Source organism: Hyalella azteca, unplaced genomic scaffold, assembly GCF_000764305.2.
Source record: "Hyalella azteca isolate HAZT.00-mixed unplaced genomic scaffold, Hazt_2.0.2 contig15791, whole genome shotgun sequence".
Lineage (NCBI taxonomy): Eukaryota > Metazoa > Arthropoda > Malacostraca > Amphipoda > Hyalellidae > Hyalella > Hyalella azteca.
Window position 1 is genome coordinate 89,224 of NW_025945630.1, and position 17,376 is coordinate 106,599.

At 39.2% G+C, this 17,376-nt stretch overlaps 1 protein-coding gene across 1 annotated transcript in view; it reads right to left on the bottom strand.

Annotated features, from left to right (window-relative positions):
* LOC108683028 (integrin alpha-PS2) overlaps positions 1 to 10,267 on the bottom strand; it is a gene marked incomplete at its 5' end in the record, with an annotated part of 69,474 nt that extends 59,207 nt beyond the window's left edge. Inside the window, one exon of the mRNA XM_047884648.1 lies at positions 10,147 to 10,267. Coding sequence (XP_047740604.1) covers positions 10,147 to 10,267 — 121 coding nt within the window. The remainder of the gene's footprint in view (positions 1 to 10,146) is intronic.
* Between the last annotated feature and the right edge of the window lie 7,109 nt (positions 10,268 to 17,376).

The window sequence follows — 17,376 nt, forward strand, 5'->3', positions numbered from 1 at the left end:
TGCATGGTAATCCATCAATATTAGTGATGGCAATAATTTCATCCACTATCACGACGTCGTATAGGTGCCCCCACACACATGCAGCAGCAACACGGCACAACATGTACACGGTCGTGAGACCGACGGCAGCCGGCAACTAAAAAAAGCAATTTGCATTTCTCCTCCATCCCATGTTATTCTCTCAGCAAAAGAAATTTGGATAGTAAGAAAAGAGATATTTATGTCTCCATTCTCTTAAGTTTTACTTACGAGTCCGCTTGGGAAGGCTATATAACCAACTCCACAGAGGGTCATAGCTGTGGCTAATTACCGCAAACCAGTTCTCTTCGCTCCAAGTTTCTTTAGTGTCGCACGAACGGAGAAGTCGAAGACTGAAAAGATCCGCTCTTAGTAAATGAAACTCTTTAAGAGTAGCTCGAGGTCAAAATAATATTCTGCAGATGATTTTAGTATAAAGTTTGTTTCTAATGACGTGACATGCATACAAACGCCGTATCTGTCAGTGCTGAATAATCACATGGTTTATTGGATTTTACTTAACCCTCTATAACGCCTGACATGAGTTACCGGAGCAATATTGTCACAAGCCTTCTTCCCAAAGACGATACGTTCTAGTGAGCTCAAATGACTTGCACTGATGGTTGCCGCCACGTACGCGATAACTTTAAATTGTTCTCTGTCACGTGCAAACTTCTTCCGGTTGCTACACTCAATAGTTTACGTATAATTAAATCTGAAAGTTATCTTCCCGGTGAGTGACATAGGGCGGTAGAGGGTTACGACATTACGGGTACAACCAAGGATTACCAAGTCTCATTGTAGAGGAACCAGTTCCATTTTCCTAGTGTGATCGACGAAATTTAGTTTGCAGTTCGTTTGCTCACTCCCACCGCAGCCATAATGCAGTCGTTGTCGCTGTCATGCAAGACATCGAAAAATCGGCCGAAAATTCTGATACGACGCCTCATTATACGCCCGCTTCGCGAATATCAGTTTAATGGCAGTTAACGGTCTGCACAATATCCACTGGCGCTGACTGAAGGCTAGCTGAAGTCAGTTATGCCTGATAGATACCAGCCAAACACATACGGCTTTGACTTACTACCTTTCATTTGGTGAATTATCGATAATATCTGATGACCAAGAGAGATCAGGAACAACATGGGCTGGGTTAGAGCGACAGGCTACACAACGTCGGGCGCTCGTGCTGATAAGCAAGATAACATTGCATTCACCCTAAGCGATAAGAGCTCTCGTTATCTCTCCAGGAAAACCTAAATTAAGGGTGTTAGGGCCATATTATTTGCACATATATTGTGTTATCTGATCAATTTGAAAGGTACTAGAGTAGCATATATAGAAATGACGCAATCAAGGTGCACGACAACGTGGATGCTGGTTATAAAACTATTCAAATTTGAAAGCATGGCCAGGGAGAGAGAATTTAATCCCAAAAAGGTGGGCCGGAAAACATATAAAATAATATTAGGTTCTGTGTCACATTAGAAAAACATTTAACAAGGAAAAAATCCAAGCCACATAAGCGATGCCGTTTTATTGGCATGCTTAAACGCATATGAAGCTCAAACGATTGCACAGAAAATCATGAATGTTAAGGTCCGAATTCGGAATCAGGGTTGCAAAGTTATAGACAATAAAAATACGTTTGCACTACCAATTACGATGCAATGCTCTCGAATTAGCCAACACTGCAAAATTAAAATCACGGCTCACTTGCAATTTTGTGTGCCACTCAAAAAATGCAACAAATTCGAAAAGAATGATTTGTCCGGTTGTAGAGCTAAGTTTTTGTGTTTCTTTTAAACAATACAGGGTGTCCATAAAGTCTGAACACATAAGATAGTTGAATATTTTTGGTAAATAATTAGAAATAAGTTTTATTTTCACTATTTATTTTATTCAAATAACATCTTCAATATGAGCGCCATTATTCTTTTGGCAAAGCCATAATTGATCTGTGGATGAAGAAATTATATATTAATAATTTTTAATACTATTCTGAAAAATATTTCACTTTACTATGTGTCTAGGCTTTACGGACACCATGTATTAGCAATGAAAGTATGAATGACGGTACAAAGTATATTATCGATCTAGAAAGAAAGAAGTTATATTTTTCTAATGTAGTTAAGATTTAAGGCAGGCGATTAATAAAGACGCAGTGCCGTACTATACTAAACTCTCGCATAAGAATATTCGATTTTCTCACAATACACAACTTGACAAAAATATAGGAACAAACGTACTAAAAAATTTAAAAAATTATCGGACATCGCCGTCAGTCTCAAGTTATAAGAGTCTAATGAATCTCAACCAATGAGCATCTCAATGCCCAACACGAAGAATCTCAGGACCTTCACACAAGGATCACCAAAGTATGTGTACAGAAACAAACCAGCGACATGAACGAGCGTCAAACGGTTGCCCGTGATCGCAGCCCGAGAGCCGTAATGTGCTTGTAGAAGCAATATGGCATCGGCCGCCGTGTTGCTCAGAAACGCCAGCTCACAGGCAATATGCGGGTCTCGGGTTGCAAATGTGGGCTCAAAGCGAACGTTGCCCAAATGTTCGAAGGCTTTCACTGAAAACACTCGGGGCACCAAAAGCCTCCCATAAACGCTCCTATTCTTTGCGTGCGTATATCAGACCCAAGAGTCCAGTCCGGAAGCGAGGCTAGCGAGGGAACTACATGGTTCTTGGACCGGGCTAGCAGAGGCAAATCCTCAATATCTAATGCCACACAGAGAATAAACTCGTCCATAACTGTCATATGATCGAACTGAATAGATTAACTGTGGTCATGGGGCCATACTTTCAAAACTCGCTAAGTGAACGTAAGTACTAACGTTCTATTTTCTTGTCTATGATTGGTGGATTTGGCTTGAAAGGCCGTCAATGATTGGCTGATGAACTTACGATCTCTAATCGATTGTAATCCTTGAAGTATATATTGTTTAGAAAATATTTAAGAAACAGGCGTCCTCGGGCCAGTAGCTACTGGCTCTTCTATGTATACTCAACGATACGGCAGCAGCCAGCTGGCCACCTTGCAACACAGATGGAGGAATGGACAGCTGGGGACAGATTCTTGAAGCGATTGCAATACCGTATATGTCGCAGGCACTCATTGTCCAATTTAATGTCGTTTCCTCTACTCGTATAGAAGTGAAGCTTCAATTACATATCAACAAAGAAGTCAAAATAAAGGTATCATTTGATCAGAAAATAACTACTCCGACGATGAAAACCGTTTCTGTTTGTCTTTTCTACATTTGTTCAACCATTGCGACCAGCATAATACCAAGAAATACAGGGAAATTATTTTGCAAAATGAGATCATGCAATGCATTATTTACATATTAAGCTCACTAAAGCAGCTAATTTATTTCAGAAACGATTGTTAGGTGTTAATAAAACAGGAGCCACATCGTTATATTTATACGTCGAACACGCTAATATAATTTTATTCATATGCATTGTATTGCGCGGCAGCTGATAACAACTCGGTCGAATACGTTAATATAATTTTATTCACATGTAATTTTTTGGCGAGGCAGCTGCTATAACAACTCGGTCAAATACGTTAATATAATTTTATTCACATGTAATTTTTTGGCGCGGCAGCAGCTATAACAACTCAGCGGTCAGTGTATCGTTTGTTGCGCAAGGAGCGCGGCCGCTGACAGACAAGAGTTCATCTCAAGCGAACCATCAATCAGGGCATTGCTGTAGCGAGACGTCGTGCAGCCTCGTGATCACTGAGCGTGATATTGTCTCCAACAAGCAGTTTCTTTTTCTTCAATCAACGCGTGGTCATGACTTATAAATCCTATTTTCTGTTGTGCGCAATCATCATTTGAGAAGACAGTTTAAAACATTTTTTGCCCGGCATTGTGTTTAGATAAACTTAATTGCTGCCGGAACGTTTTTTTCGGTGCGTAATTAAATTTGATTGATAAATTCGATCCCAATGTAAACACAAATTCAAGACAATATGGAAAAATTTTGTGGATATACATGATTTTATGTTAAATTCTATATATTTCAAGTCAAGTTGCTTTTAAATTTCTAGAACAAAGAAACGAAGTCACGGCTCAGATGGGATCAATGATCCTACTTCCGACACAAACCTAGAGTGGCCGAACATACGGGAATCGAGTAACTAAACGAGAACGAACTCTTAACATAACATAACATAGTGATCTCGGCGCTGAAGTGTAGGCCTGATGTGGCCTGTCGCCGATTCTTTTTCTTTTCGTGCCTTTGCATAGAACTTTGCATAGAACTGAACTGACACCAATAGAACTGAAACCAATGTGTAAGAAAAACTATTAATTTTTAGAGCTTTATGTGAAAATAAATACCTTAAGCAATCCAACTAGTCCTTAAATATAAAATCTCATCAGCGATTGGCGGGATTATTTATAAAACTGACGGCATATGTAACGAAGCTATAATAGCAATTATTTTCAGGATCTCGTCTCAGGTCTGGACATGAGGGCCACCTTCCTTATATGGGGCGGGATTGAATGGGTGACTGCTTTCGAGGCGTTCTGCTGCTGCAATTCATTCAGAACATAGCTTGTTCTTCATCGAACACAACGCACTATTAGCACTTAACGCAGAGAGGCTCCGGTCTGTTGAAACCATAAAACAGGTTTGGATATTAGAGTCTAATTTAACCTAATTCTAACATTTTACTGTCAACATATACTGGGAACAAAGCTTTCTCTTCCATGAGTAATCAAAATTTAAAGGTTTGCACGCACGGAGCATATGCTTAGTCTTAAAATGCCTCGTATCCTACGGAACAACTGAAATCTAGAAGCGATTTTAAATCTACCGTCCGTTGAAAAGATTTGATCAAAAGGCCAGTCTAGCCAAGAAAAGTACAAGAATCGGCGACAGGCCTATCCAGGCCTATTCTTCAATATTCTTCAATGCCGAAGATACTATACTAGCTTTATCGTCCACGTGTAATAAAAATTTAAGGTTTGCACGCATATATAAGATGTTCATGAGTTATTATAATTAAGGAAGGCAGTGTTCTGAAGCAGCTTGACATAGAATGCAAGTGAATAAATCAAATCCATGTTTGCGAACAGAAAGATCGAAATTGAAGGAAGGTTTCGCTGATAATAATTTAGATTTATCAATAACTATTTCGATTTTACTTCGCTAAACCAGGCTTTTATGTAGTCGACTTTCAAATTGTTCATTGTGTACTAACGTTGTTATTTTTGAATTCGAAAACCTAGTCATGCCATTGCAGCAATTTATCAAGAAAAGCACAGTTGAAAAAACGAGTCATAATGAAAACTCAGCGCTAATGAAACGCAGCGCCTTGAGTTAGGCGCAGCCCCACTGGCGGAAGTGTGAAATTAGAGCGCATTTGACGCGCATAAAGGCGCATAAAGGCGCCGTTTGTGAAGATGAAGACCACGTCGCTCGCGCGCAGAGAGCGCCAGGGACGCACAGGTGAAGCTCTGCGACACAAACCGTGACCTCCGCTAGAGGGACGATTAGGTATTTATTTACGATTAGGTATCTTTTTACTGAAGTTGACGTGACTTTAGATAAAACATTAGGACGAGTGACTTGAGTTATAACATATTAATTCGTAACTTTAGCAAAAAAAAACGAATTTTACCTTAGCTAAAGCAGAATAATTTCTGACTTCTGCCTATAACAGAGGAGCAAGAGATTTCAGCTGAAACATAAGAACGCTTGACTCCAGCTAGAAAAAAAAACTGACGATTCTGTAGATTTAAGAGAATAAACACGTAAAAAGGGAATGCATTCTCAAAAAAAAAAACGTGAGAGCGCGTATCTTTAGCTAAAAACTAAGAATACGCGAGTTTGGTCTAGAGTTTAAGAACGCGTGACTTAGGCTAAAAAATTGTGGCTCTGGCTTTCAATATCACAGCAGATTCTGTGATATGTCAAGGATTGAATCTTCGTTTTCCAGGAACACTGGGAGAAGCTTAGTTATATGACACTTATGATAAACTTAAAAGAACTGTTCTAACATCAGACCGTGCAGCATGCCTTCTGCAAACTCTGCTGTTATAGAGGATACAATTGACAAAGAGACGAAGTGACAAGGAGGGACAGGTGAAAAGCAACAGAAACTAAGACACTCGAACGAGAGGTCGCTTACACGGGACGTCGGCCGCCCGCACGAGAGAGACAGAGAAGGGAAATGTAAGGAATCCTACCTATATACGTAATAACTTAACCCTACAACTGAGATCTGCAGTCAGACACCGCGAGCTCAACGGTGGGGCGCTAAGGAACAATCCCGCTAGGAGTGCGAAATCCCATAGGACTTCTGACGAGCACAGACACGCGTCAGAAGTCCACCCTGAGGGGAAGTGCTATACTAATCCGATATTTAAATTAAATGCATAATGGACGAACACAAAAATACTTCACCAAATAAAAGCTACATCATAATGATGTTTTCTTAATGGAGCTTCCTCTCACCGCTGTTCACTTCCATGACGGTAATCCCTTGTTTTCTTGAGCCAAGGAAATATCAATTATGTAACTAATTAATTTTCTTAATCAAGGAACATTATAGAATAACGAGCACATTGCACAATTTCGAGCGTCAACCAATCACTAATGCACGAAATTTTGCTTTTACATATCTAATAAAAAATAATGATCGCTGACGCCAACGCCATACAAAGTCTAGACAAACAACCCAATGTTCACACTTGCGAGATAAAAAGAAATCGCCCTTGCCTGGATACGTCAGTATTTGCATTCCAGCCCCCGCACTGCAGGAAACTCGTCATGCTGACTGGTGAATGCATGCCACTGTACTTACTTCAGACGTAGAGGTTCAGAATAACATTATAGTAAGGGTAAAATATGAAAGAATGAAACTTGCCTTGTACTGTATATGCTGCAGTCAATTATTCTCTATATCTCAAGGAAGCCTCACCATCACGAGTATTACAAGCACTTTAGCGTACATTATCTCACAAATTAACCTACGCGACTTCGTTAATTTAGTCAAAACAAGCATACCCCAAATAACAAAAATGCAAATTGTATATTTCTTGGTCCGAAACCCTTTCGATAAAGGTGTGTGTGTTCTCACAAATTACTAAATAATTACGTTAATTTAGTCAAATCCAGCATACCCCAAATAACAGAAAACGCAAATTGAAGAATACTTGGTCGTCCGAAACCCTTTCGATAAAGGTGTGTGTGTTTTTTGACAGTCACCGACAACATGATGGCTCATTCCAAACGACGAAAACTCGATAAACTACAACTCTACTAAGGTAACCGAGGGTCAAACGTGTCTTAAGTGCCACATCACGTGCGCAAGCATTCGAATCAGGCGGTGACAGAGCAGAAAAGAGTACTTGTGCAACCCCAATCATGCCCACAGAAGGCAAACATGTATGCATGGAGTGTCTCTACGGTGACACCTACAATGCACGCATGGAGTGTCACTATACGGTGGCTCCTACAATGCAGGCATGGAGTGTCACTACGGTGACTCCTACAATGCAGGCATGGAGTGTCACTACGGTGACACCTACAATGCACGCATGGAGTGTCACTACGGTGACTCCTACAATCCTACATGCACGTATCAAGGGCGCAGCAGCAAGCAAGCAACACCTACACTGTCAGGCCTGCAGCAGGAGGGTGCATGACGTCCTTGGGACACCTCACATCTGTCCAGCCCCCGCTATTAGGGTTCCTTTGCACTGCAGTCACTTACTTGTAACCCGTTCTCAATTATTAACTTTCACTAGTCTCAAGATAATTAATTTTATTGACAATGAACACTAATCTGAATATATTTAATTCCACATCTTCACGGCTTACATGAAAATGACTTTATTACCATTACTTTTAAATTTAAATACAATTTTACTTTCTAATACCATGATCGAAATTACACTTTTTTCGAACGGATAATAAACCTATGAAAATATAATTAAAGATTCTTTAGCACGGCAGAATAATAATATGAAAGAAAGAAAGTAGTCCCTTAAAAAATACTACATCGCATCAATTAAACCATCTTGAAAGCGTCAAATCCTCGTATACATAGACGTGAATTACGAACTTACAAGGCCACTGTAACTCATCTGAACCCCTACGCACTTTTGCAGCTTCCACTGGCTGATTTTTTCCTGGGGCCTTACTTTCAAAATTCGCTAAATGAACGTAAATACTTGCGCTCTATTTTCTTGCCTATGATTGGTGGATTTTGCTTGAAAGGCCGTCAATGATTGGCTGATGAACTTACGATCTCTTAACTTTTTTTGAATGTATGGGCCCTGTAGTATAACCGAGTTAATTCGATAAATCTATTTATAACCTGATTTTTTCATATCTAATTAAATAATACAACTCATTAGCTTCAAAAGTCCAAAATTACACGTTGATAGCGATAAATTGGAGAGAAGTCGATTCCTCTACTCTATCAGTTTGTTGGATTTTCACAGTAACTTTAAAAAAAAAAACAGCAGAATTTTTTTCATCTTCAAGTATCTTCGATTAATAGAGTCTAAGAAATCAAAATGTACGTATTATTGATCTTTTTTTTCAACTTCAAGTATCTTCGATTAATTGAGTTCAAGAGATCAAATTGTACGTATTATTGATCATTATTATTTTTTTTTCATCTTCAAGTACCTTCGATCAATGGAGTTTAAGAGATCAAATTGTACGTATTATTTATTTTTTTCATCTTCAAGTATCTTCGATTTATAGAATTTAAGAGATCAAAATGTACGTATTACTGATCATTAAACAGAATGTTTTTTTGTACGTACAGATTACGAGCAATAGTACAGCCGCTGTCATGGCGCTGTACTAAACAATGCAATCGATTATTCCGTGAGAAAGCGATGCTTAGCATGCGGCTGAGAGATGCAACCTAGACGATCATCTCGCATCTTCTCGACGCTCACCTCGCTGCCAAGTTGCCGGCAGAACAGAGAGAAAGAAAGCTCAATTTGCTGAGATGAAAGACAATATGAGGCCTCAAAGCCGCCGCCCAGCAGATAAGGCGGTTTTCGAGCCGTACAAAATGTGTCGACGACCAAGACAAGAGCACTCGAACGCACCCGCCCCTGTAAGAGTGAGCTAAGATAACACCTAAGTTCTCCCTCAAGAGGAGTACAGTCACGCACCGAAATGTTACCGAACCAAGAGAAGATGAATTATCGAACTCTGTATCAATTTACTTGAAGATTTTACTCGACAACATACGGTCAAATACTATTGATTTTTTATATTTTTACGACACGTGCATTTTTATGCATGGCAAAAATCGTGGACCCTGACGAGACGAGCAGCTTGAGGGTGAGGCGTCCAAATGTAATGTGTATTTTTTACAAAACTTTGTTTCAATTATCACATTATAAGAATGGCTGATAACTTGGTATGGCATAGTCCAGGGCTTTAATTACAGGCTTTTTTCGTCCTAGGAAAAAGATATAGATAGTAAAATGCCATAAAGAATTTGAAGTATAGGTATAAGTAAAATTCGCTCCTGAGTGATTCGTGGTCTAAAAAGCACTATCCTGAGTTACGACTGCAGAGTGGGTTGACAGATGCTGCTAAATAATACACTTATTATCACTAAGTTAATAATTCGCTCGACAATACTAGTCGCGTGAGAAAAAGATTATCGCGTGCACAGTAATTACTTGTAAGTATATTATCTATTTAACGAAATTCTCTACTTAAAGGCATAGCAATACTTCGGCAGCGTGGGCACAGCAATCGACTATGCCCGTCGCGTAAGACAAAGATTATCGCGTGCAAAGTAATTACTTGTAAGTACATTATCTATTAACGAAATTCTCTACTTAAAGGCATAACATTAATACGGCAGCGTGGGTACTGCATGGGACTCACGTGTTCGGCAGGGTGAACAGTTATTACTTGTAAGTACATTATCCATTAACGAAATTCTCTATTTAAAAGTATAAAAATAATTCGGCAGCGTGGGCACTGCATAGGACTCACGTGTTCGGCAGGGTGAACAGTAATTACTTGTAAGTACATTATCTATTAACGATACTCTCTATTTAAAGGAATAACATTAATAATTCAGCAGCGTGGGCACTGCATAGGACTCACGTGTTCGGCAGGGTGAGTACTCCTGGAAGTCTTTGAGATCATTACGTGCCACGTAGCATGTGCCCACGGGCTCCCTCTTCTTCAGGGACTCTGTGAACCATTGGTAGCGCGGGGCACAAGCCTGCAAACAGAAGAAATACTATTGTTTAATACATTTTAAGATATAAACTATTCATCGTTTGTAATCGTGTAACACATGAGAATAAATACAACAACATTGTTACGGGATACATGGAATATATACGAGAAATAAGAAATTTCGCGTTCACTCATGAAACATTTTCTCAATAATAACGATTTAGGACGTGCTACAGATGTATTTTTGCCAATAAAAACAGAATATCAGGAACACAAAATGCGTAGCTAAGTTCCGAATGACTCATAAAATAGAGGAAATTTTTCATTTATCCATTTCATTCTTGGACAAAGAAAATTTTGTGTACGGACATTATTGTTTAAATAAGATTTGCCTCTCGACGTAACGGAATATTAGCCAAATAACGGAAGCAGCGAAGGATTAACTTTTCAAGAGGTGAACACTGCGATGACGCAGCGGTATCAGGATCAAGAGCTTCACGAAGCGTTTCCGCGATCAGGTTCGGGGGTTTAAAAGAGATATCGTCACGCCCTTGTCACAGCCATCAAGATGACACTAACGCACCTAATTCGTTTGTGTGCCTCACGATCGCTATCTGTGCCGGTAAAACTGGCCGAGGAACAACGGCACGAAGAAAGCTGAACTCGAACCTCGCGCCAACTTGCACCGCAGTAAAGCGCGCTGGTGAGATGAAGAAATAATGTACAGCGCGGACAAAAATAAAGTTCTTTGAGTAAAAGAAAGATGAATAAATAAAGTTCCGTGTGCCGCTAGCTTAAGAACCACTTAACAATTATGACGGCCATATGACTGCGAAATAAATCTTGTAGTCGCTGAACATTAACTCATTAATGGCCGTTCGAGGCAATTGATGCAGGCACAGGTAAGTACCCAGCGGCCAGCGGGGCAGTTACATGGCAGGTAAAGGTAAGAGAAACACCAAAAACCTTACAGTTATGGCAAATAAGCATAAAAAAGTAATCGATAATAAAATATGTACTAAATAATAGGTAAATAATCAGGTTAAATGACGACGAGAGCTGATATCTTGCACAAATTACGTTAATTTGCTTAGACTTTGCCTCTAAGAGAATAAAACTAATGTTGGCGGATAAACGAACTCTTCGTTTTTGTACAACTAATTCTACATAGATAAAGTATCGAATACTATAAAAAATTCATGCCTCAAGACACAGGTTGCAGGAAGATCAAATCCCGCTACACTGTTAGAAAAATGACCGTTAACGGTATTACCGGCGTTTCAGTGGCCGGTCGGCACGTGAAAAGGAACACCGTGTCGCCGTTTTTATTCTGATTTAACACCAGAAATCCGTAAAACGACTATTAAAAACGTCGAAACAGTTTATTTTTAACGGGGCGGCCGGCCACTAGAATGCCAGTGGGACCGTTTTTTCTAACAGTGTAATGGCACTACATAGTAATGAGTACAAGCAAGCAATCAGCGCTGGCTGTACGGCGCGGTCATTACCGAGCATAATACAACACTCGTAAATGCACCCTAAGGCCTACAAGCGATGACAATGCAACCAGTTCTTGTGGTTCATATTAAAAAAACTACCAATAAATAAACTCAAATGAGGCTTTAAAAATATAAAAATATGTCTTCAATAAAAATAGGAAACATTTTCTTACCAAACAACATGCTTATTACAAATTCAACGACATTACAATTATAAATAATATTATAAAAAAAAATTAGTTTTGTTGCGTGCGCCGTGCACACAAGGAATAAGTTTACAAAATATAATACAACATGAGTATACAAGGCAAATAAATACATTGTATAATTTCACATACATGAAAAATATGAGACAATTCTTTTAGTCCGAGCGCAGGAAACGAACAGAACGGCAATGAAAACTGAAAATTGTGCAAGCTCAAGCAAGAGCTTGCACAATTGACAAGTAGGTATACCCATGGTTGAATTAATACGTGTATTTATTCAAACATGGGTATACCTCTATCCACAAAAACGATAGCACGGATTCAAATGCAAATATCTAGAAAATTTGAAGTAACAACAGATGTTTATATACATTTATTAATTTTAGTCGACTACTAATGTAATAATAACAATAAATGCAATGAAAATTCATGAAATATTTCGTGGCAATAATAAAAATCATTTCAATCAAAATTCATGACATTTTCTGCAACTTTATTCATAAAAACTTGAATTCATATAAAAAAGTATACATCCACAACGCCAGTACCTAAAATACACAAAAGTATATAGTGTGAGATACATAAGTGCATTGCAGGCCGTAAAGATCATCAGTAAGGGCGGGGCGGCGGGCGAGACAGGAGAGGGGGTGTTGCTGCTATCACGAGGGTGTGGTCCCGGAGTCAGGAAGGGCCTAAACTCTGTGCCCAGATTACACTCAGTGCTTTCTTTGCCCTGCCTATGATTTTTGTGCCGCAAATTACAGTGCGAGTTATTTGAAGCTCGGCGTAGCTTAAACTCCAGTGTGGGAGCCAGAGTTGTATTAAGGTAATTGCATTGGTTAAGTGCACGAGTCGTGCATACTTAAATAAAAAAATTCAACATGTATGGATTAAACAGAAGCGTGGGTTTTAGAGCCGAGAATTACCGCGTGGGTAAGTAAATAGGAGAACAAGCAAATGGCTGTTGCCACTCCGTTCCGTGCGTGGCAAGGCCTATAGCTTAGAATCAGAATAATGTCTTAAATATATCAATTTAAAATAAACAATAGGGAGGTAATTAATAGAATAGTGGTAATTCATAAATAATATTAAACCCATTCATACTAGTGACCAACATTTTATCAGTCGAACAATTTATAAATAATTGAATACAAGAAGGTATATTCTAAATAATTACTGAAATTACCAGCGTCCTAAAGGTAGCCGATTGGATGATAGACGTCGGCAGGTGCAGATAAGGTCTGCTGTAGGTCTGCTGTATTGCCCGATAAGGTCTGCTGTAGCCCGTTAGAGACGTTCGGCCGTGAAGTGTGCATCAACAATACGAGCAACATGGACAATCAGTAATAAAATCCAAATTTAGAACGAGTCAAGTTCTCTAATTCAGTATCCACGGTCAAGTGACTAATTTATGACACAGTCACGTGTATCTTTATTTATGAAAAATAACAAAATTCGTAGCGCACAGAGCTTCGTAAGGGACCGAGTTAAGGTATCACACATGATCTGGAGTGATAGGCCAGCGAGCGAGAAGTTCGTAGCTCCCATGGCAGCTCAATCATATTAATGCCCGCCTATAATAAAATGAACGTTGCAATTAGAAATTTAATTCGAGGCTCGTGCACCATAAAGCTGGGCTCTCCCAGGTCATGATGCGCCGCAACACAGCTCGATCATCACGGCTGTAACTACCAGTACAAGGCTGAACCATTTAAATTTGTGAATCAGAATAAATAAACTTGAGTAATTTTCTCAGTAATCACAGTGGAAAAAACCTGAATTTAAACCGTTTCGAGAAAAAAACGTCACGATTAAAGTAATTTTTTCATGTTAGATTCCATGTTTTCAATAAATTGATGCCAAGCATCTACATGTCAACGAAGAAACTCAATATAGGATTTCAGTCTCCCCTTCGCCGAAGTAACTCCGGAGGTGACCACATTACCGGTAGCTGAGCCTTGCAGGGTCCAAGCTCGGATGGTCGCTCAGGACTTCATGGATTGCCAATCCTCTTGAAGTGAGGCCAGACTTGGTGTTTGATCAATACAATATCAGTCGCTATCGGGAATTTCACCAAGATACGACTAGTAAAATATGCAAAGAGCATAGTTTTCCAACACTACGATGTTCTGAACAAAAAGGCAAATGAATCAATCGTCAGCTATGGAAAGATCGGGTTCCAAAGGCCGGATCCCTTGTGAATCAAGTCACGAAAAGTTCAAGAATCGGCAACAGGCCATGGGCCTATTTCTTCAGCGCCGACACTTCTATTCTAAATGACAATAAACAAGAGTAATAAATTATTTATAGTATCATTCAAGAACTACGCGTGATGTCGCATTGAGGATCAATGATAGTTAACACCTGTCCAACGTGAGTTCCATATAACCCATAACTCCAGGAATAACTTGTCAAAAATCTCGAACATAATGATATGAGAAAATTGTATGAAAAAGTTTTCAGCCTTATTAAAATGCATGAAGTCTGAGTCGCAGAGGCGTTCATGCTTGCTGCGTATACAGGATACGAAGCTGGCAAAAGACGTGGAGATGGAGAGCGTCGAAGCCGTGAGGTAATGAGTGCGTGAGAACAGGCGAGGAGTCGCACGCTGCGAATAGCTTCTACCGACCAACCTACGTAAGCTTTAAAGAATAGCTTCTACCGACCAACCTACGTAAGCTTTAAAAGAATAGCTTCTACCGACCAACCTACGTAAGCTTTAACGCCAATATGACGAATGGGAATTCACCGTGATGAGTCAAAATTGTATTATGTAAAATGACGTGATAAATTTACATTATTTATGTAAATTTTACGTACAGGCTTCATAATATACCATGAAGTTAACCGTATTTAGTGACATTTTATTTCATGACGAGTGCCAACAATATTATATACCATGACGTGTCACAGTAACATTATGTACCGCGACGTTTGCCAGGGACATTTATTACATAATGTTTCCCTGGCACATTATACACCATTGCATGTCTCTGTTAAATTATGCTGTCCTAGAAGCAAGTAATAAACAAAGGAGAAGTATTGTACTGCATTTTATATTTATTTATTTGACGGAAGCTGATGTTTGCAGTTAAAGTTTGCATTGCATTCAGACGCGGTAGGCTAAACAAAAGCAACAACAGAGACAAGCAGTGATCACTAATAGTATTGAACTTCCAACTAAGTTTATAAATTAATCTTTCTAAACAGGGCAGGGTGGCCCAGTGGTTAAAGTTCAGAGTACCGGGATTGGCGCAGAGAGGCGCGGGTTCGATCCCAGCTCTGTGCGCCAGTTTCTAGTCAGAATCGGCGAGGAGGCCGGGCGGTTAAGCAAAAGAAATTTGAAGCAGGGAGTTGCGAGTTCGAGCCCGCAACAAGCTGTGAATGTTCTGCAATGTTAAGAATCGGCGACAGGTCTGCGACCTAAAAAATGCCGAAACCGCTATATAAGTTTTATGAGTATTGACAATTTTAAATATTGATTTCGCCTTGTATTAAGAGTTAAAGTTATTATTGTATTGATATGCTAATAAATTTAGTTACATGTTGTCTCCATAAACGTAAAAAATTAAAGCAGGCAAGATGAGAAAACAATCAGAGTGTTGATAGAATTTGAATTTACATCACTAGGATTTAGGAAAAAAAAGGGTGCTAAGAAATTTTTCGATAAAATAATCAAGTACAAAAAATAATTTGAATATCACGTAGCTCTTTTTATATCATTTGCTTTCTTACATATCTAATAAATCTTTAACTTAAAAGCAAAGAAAATACAAAGTAAATTCATCATACTTTAACTTAAAGCTTTGAGGAGACCAGCTCCATCATCTCAAGAATACACGGTGCGCTTAATTTTTATGCACTTTTGCCACGAAATTTCCAGCAAATCAGTAGCAGTCAAACACAACAAGTATCAGGCAAGGAGCGAAGGGTTCGAAAAGCAGAAGAATGTACGAAGGTATAAGTTGAGGACGGATGAAAGTAGAGGGAAGAAGGTGAGGGAAGGAGATAAAAAAAACAATACCAGAAGGCGAAAAGAAGAAAGACTGTATTGACGCAAGGCTAATTTGCGGGAGCTCACAGGAGGCGCATTTCTAAAGTCAACACATGAGCTGGTCTTGTGCACACTGCGAGGTAATGTAAGGAGGCCCAGAGTGCTCTGAGTCAACACTCTGCTCCAACAATTACACTGTAACTCTTAACTAATGGATTTATTCTAACTACCGGGCACGTCGTTAATCCTTTCTATGCGCTGAAGCCTCGCAACCAGGAGGCAGTAGAGCAAATACGCACAGTCTCTCTCTGTCTGTCTGGCAGGCCTCGCGAAATGCTCAACTGTTGCAAGTCAGGGTATAGAGAGACGGTAAGCGAAAGCTGATCAAGCTTGGTCAATACTGACGGGTAGCAGCATCATATTTACGCGAATAATGAACACATTATTGGCATGCAACTTCTGAACGGCTTTCACTTAGTAGTGAAGTCTTGGACAACTCGTATACCCAACAAAATTCAACGAGTTTTAGATGTATTTGAATTGTGGAATAAAAAAAGTTTCAAGAAATGACGCTTTGGTCATTTAATTATAATTTACGCAGGGTATCTCAAGATCTGGACGCGTTCATTTAAACGGGAAGTGTTGAGGGAGATGTGAGGCAAAAGGGATCCCGAAGCGTGCGTACGTTGCGCTTGTCACGCTCATGGATCTTTCCTATGTACATCAACAATAACGTGGGAAGTACCCAAAAAAATTTAAATACAGCCACAGTTCGACAAACCATCATTGTAAAGACTTGATTTATATGCTATTAATTTTAAAATATATCTTGTTGGGCTAGCATTCCACCATGTGATTGCAAAGCGTAACTCAATTTTTCGGCAGTGTTCATGTCAAATGGAAAAAGGCAGCTAATAGACACAGTACTTCGCTGATAATAATCTGCTCTACAAATGAACGATTAAAAGAGAAGCATCAAATATTGGTCTAGAAGAAAGTGCCTATGCCACATATGAACGAGTTAACATTCATTATGAAGATATTTAGAGTGCCAACCAAAAAATAATTGTGGATTTTAGCTGGTCTCGTGGTCCAGATTTATTCAACTTCATAGGCAGAGTGCATAAACCCAAAATTTTAATAATCCTACTCCGTTTACTGGTTCCACAATGAATGTTGAGTTTTTAGAAATAAAGCTTAAATCAATTACGGTAAATTTCAATAGAATGCTCAACATTTTAAGTCAACTAAATATTATTCAATGTACTACACTACTGAAATGCTACGATGCATTACTGCCTCTGACTCGCTACACAGCAATATAGCAATATAGTACAGTTGGTTTATTCACTTGAAAGTTAATCAATAATAACAGTTGATGTAGGCTGATCTATTTACTGTTGTCTCCATAGTATGACTTCCAATGGCAGGGTTGAGCTCGTCTTCTGTACTG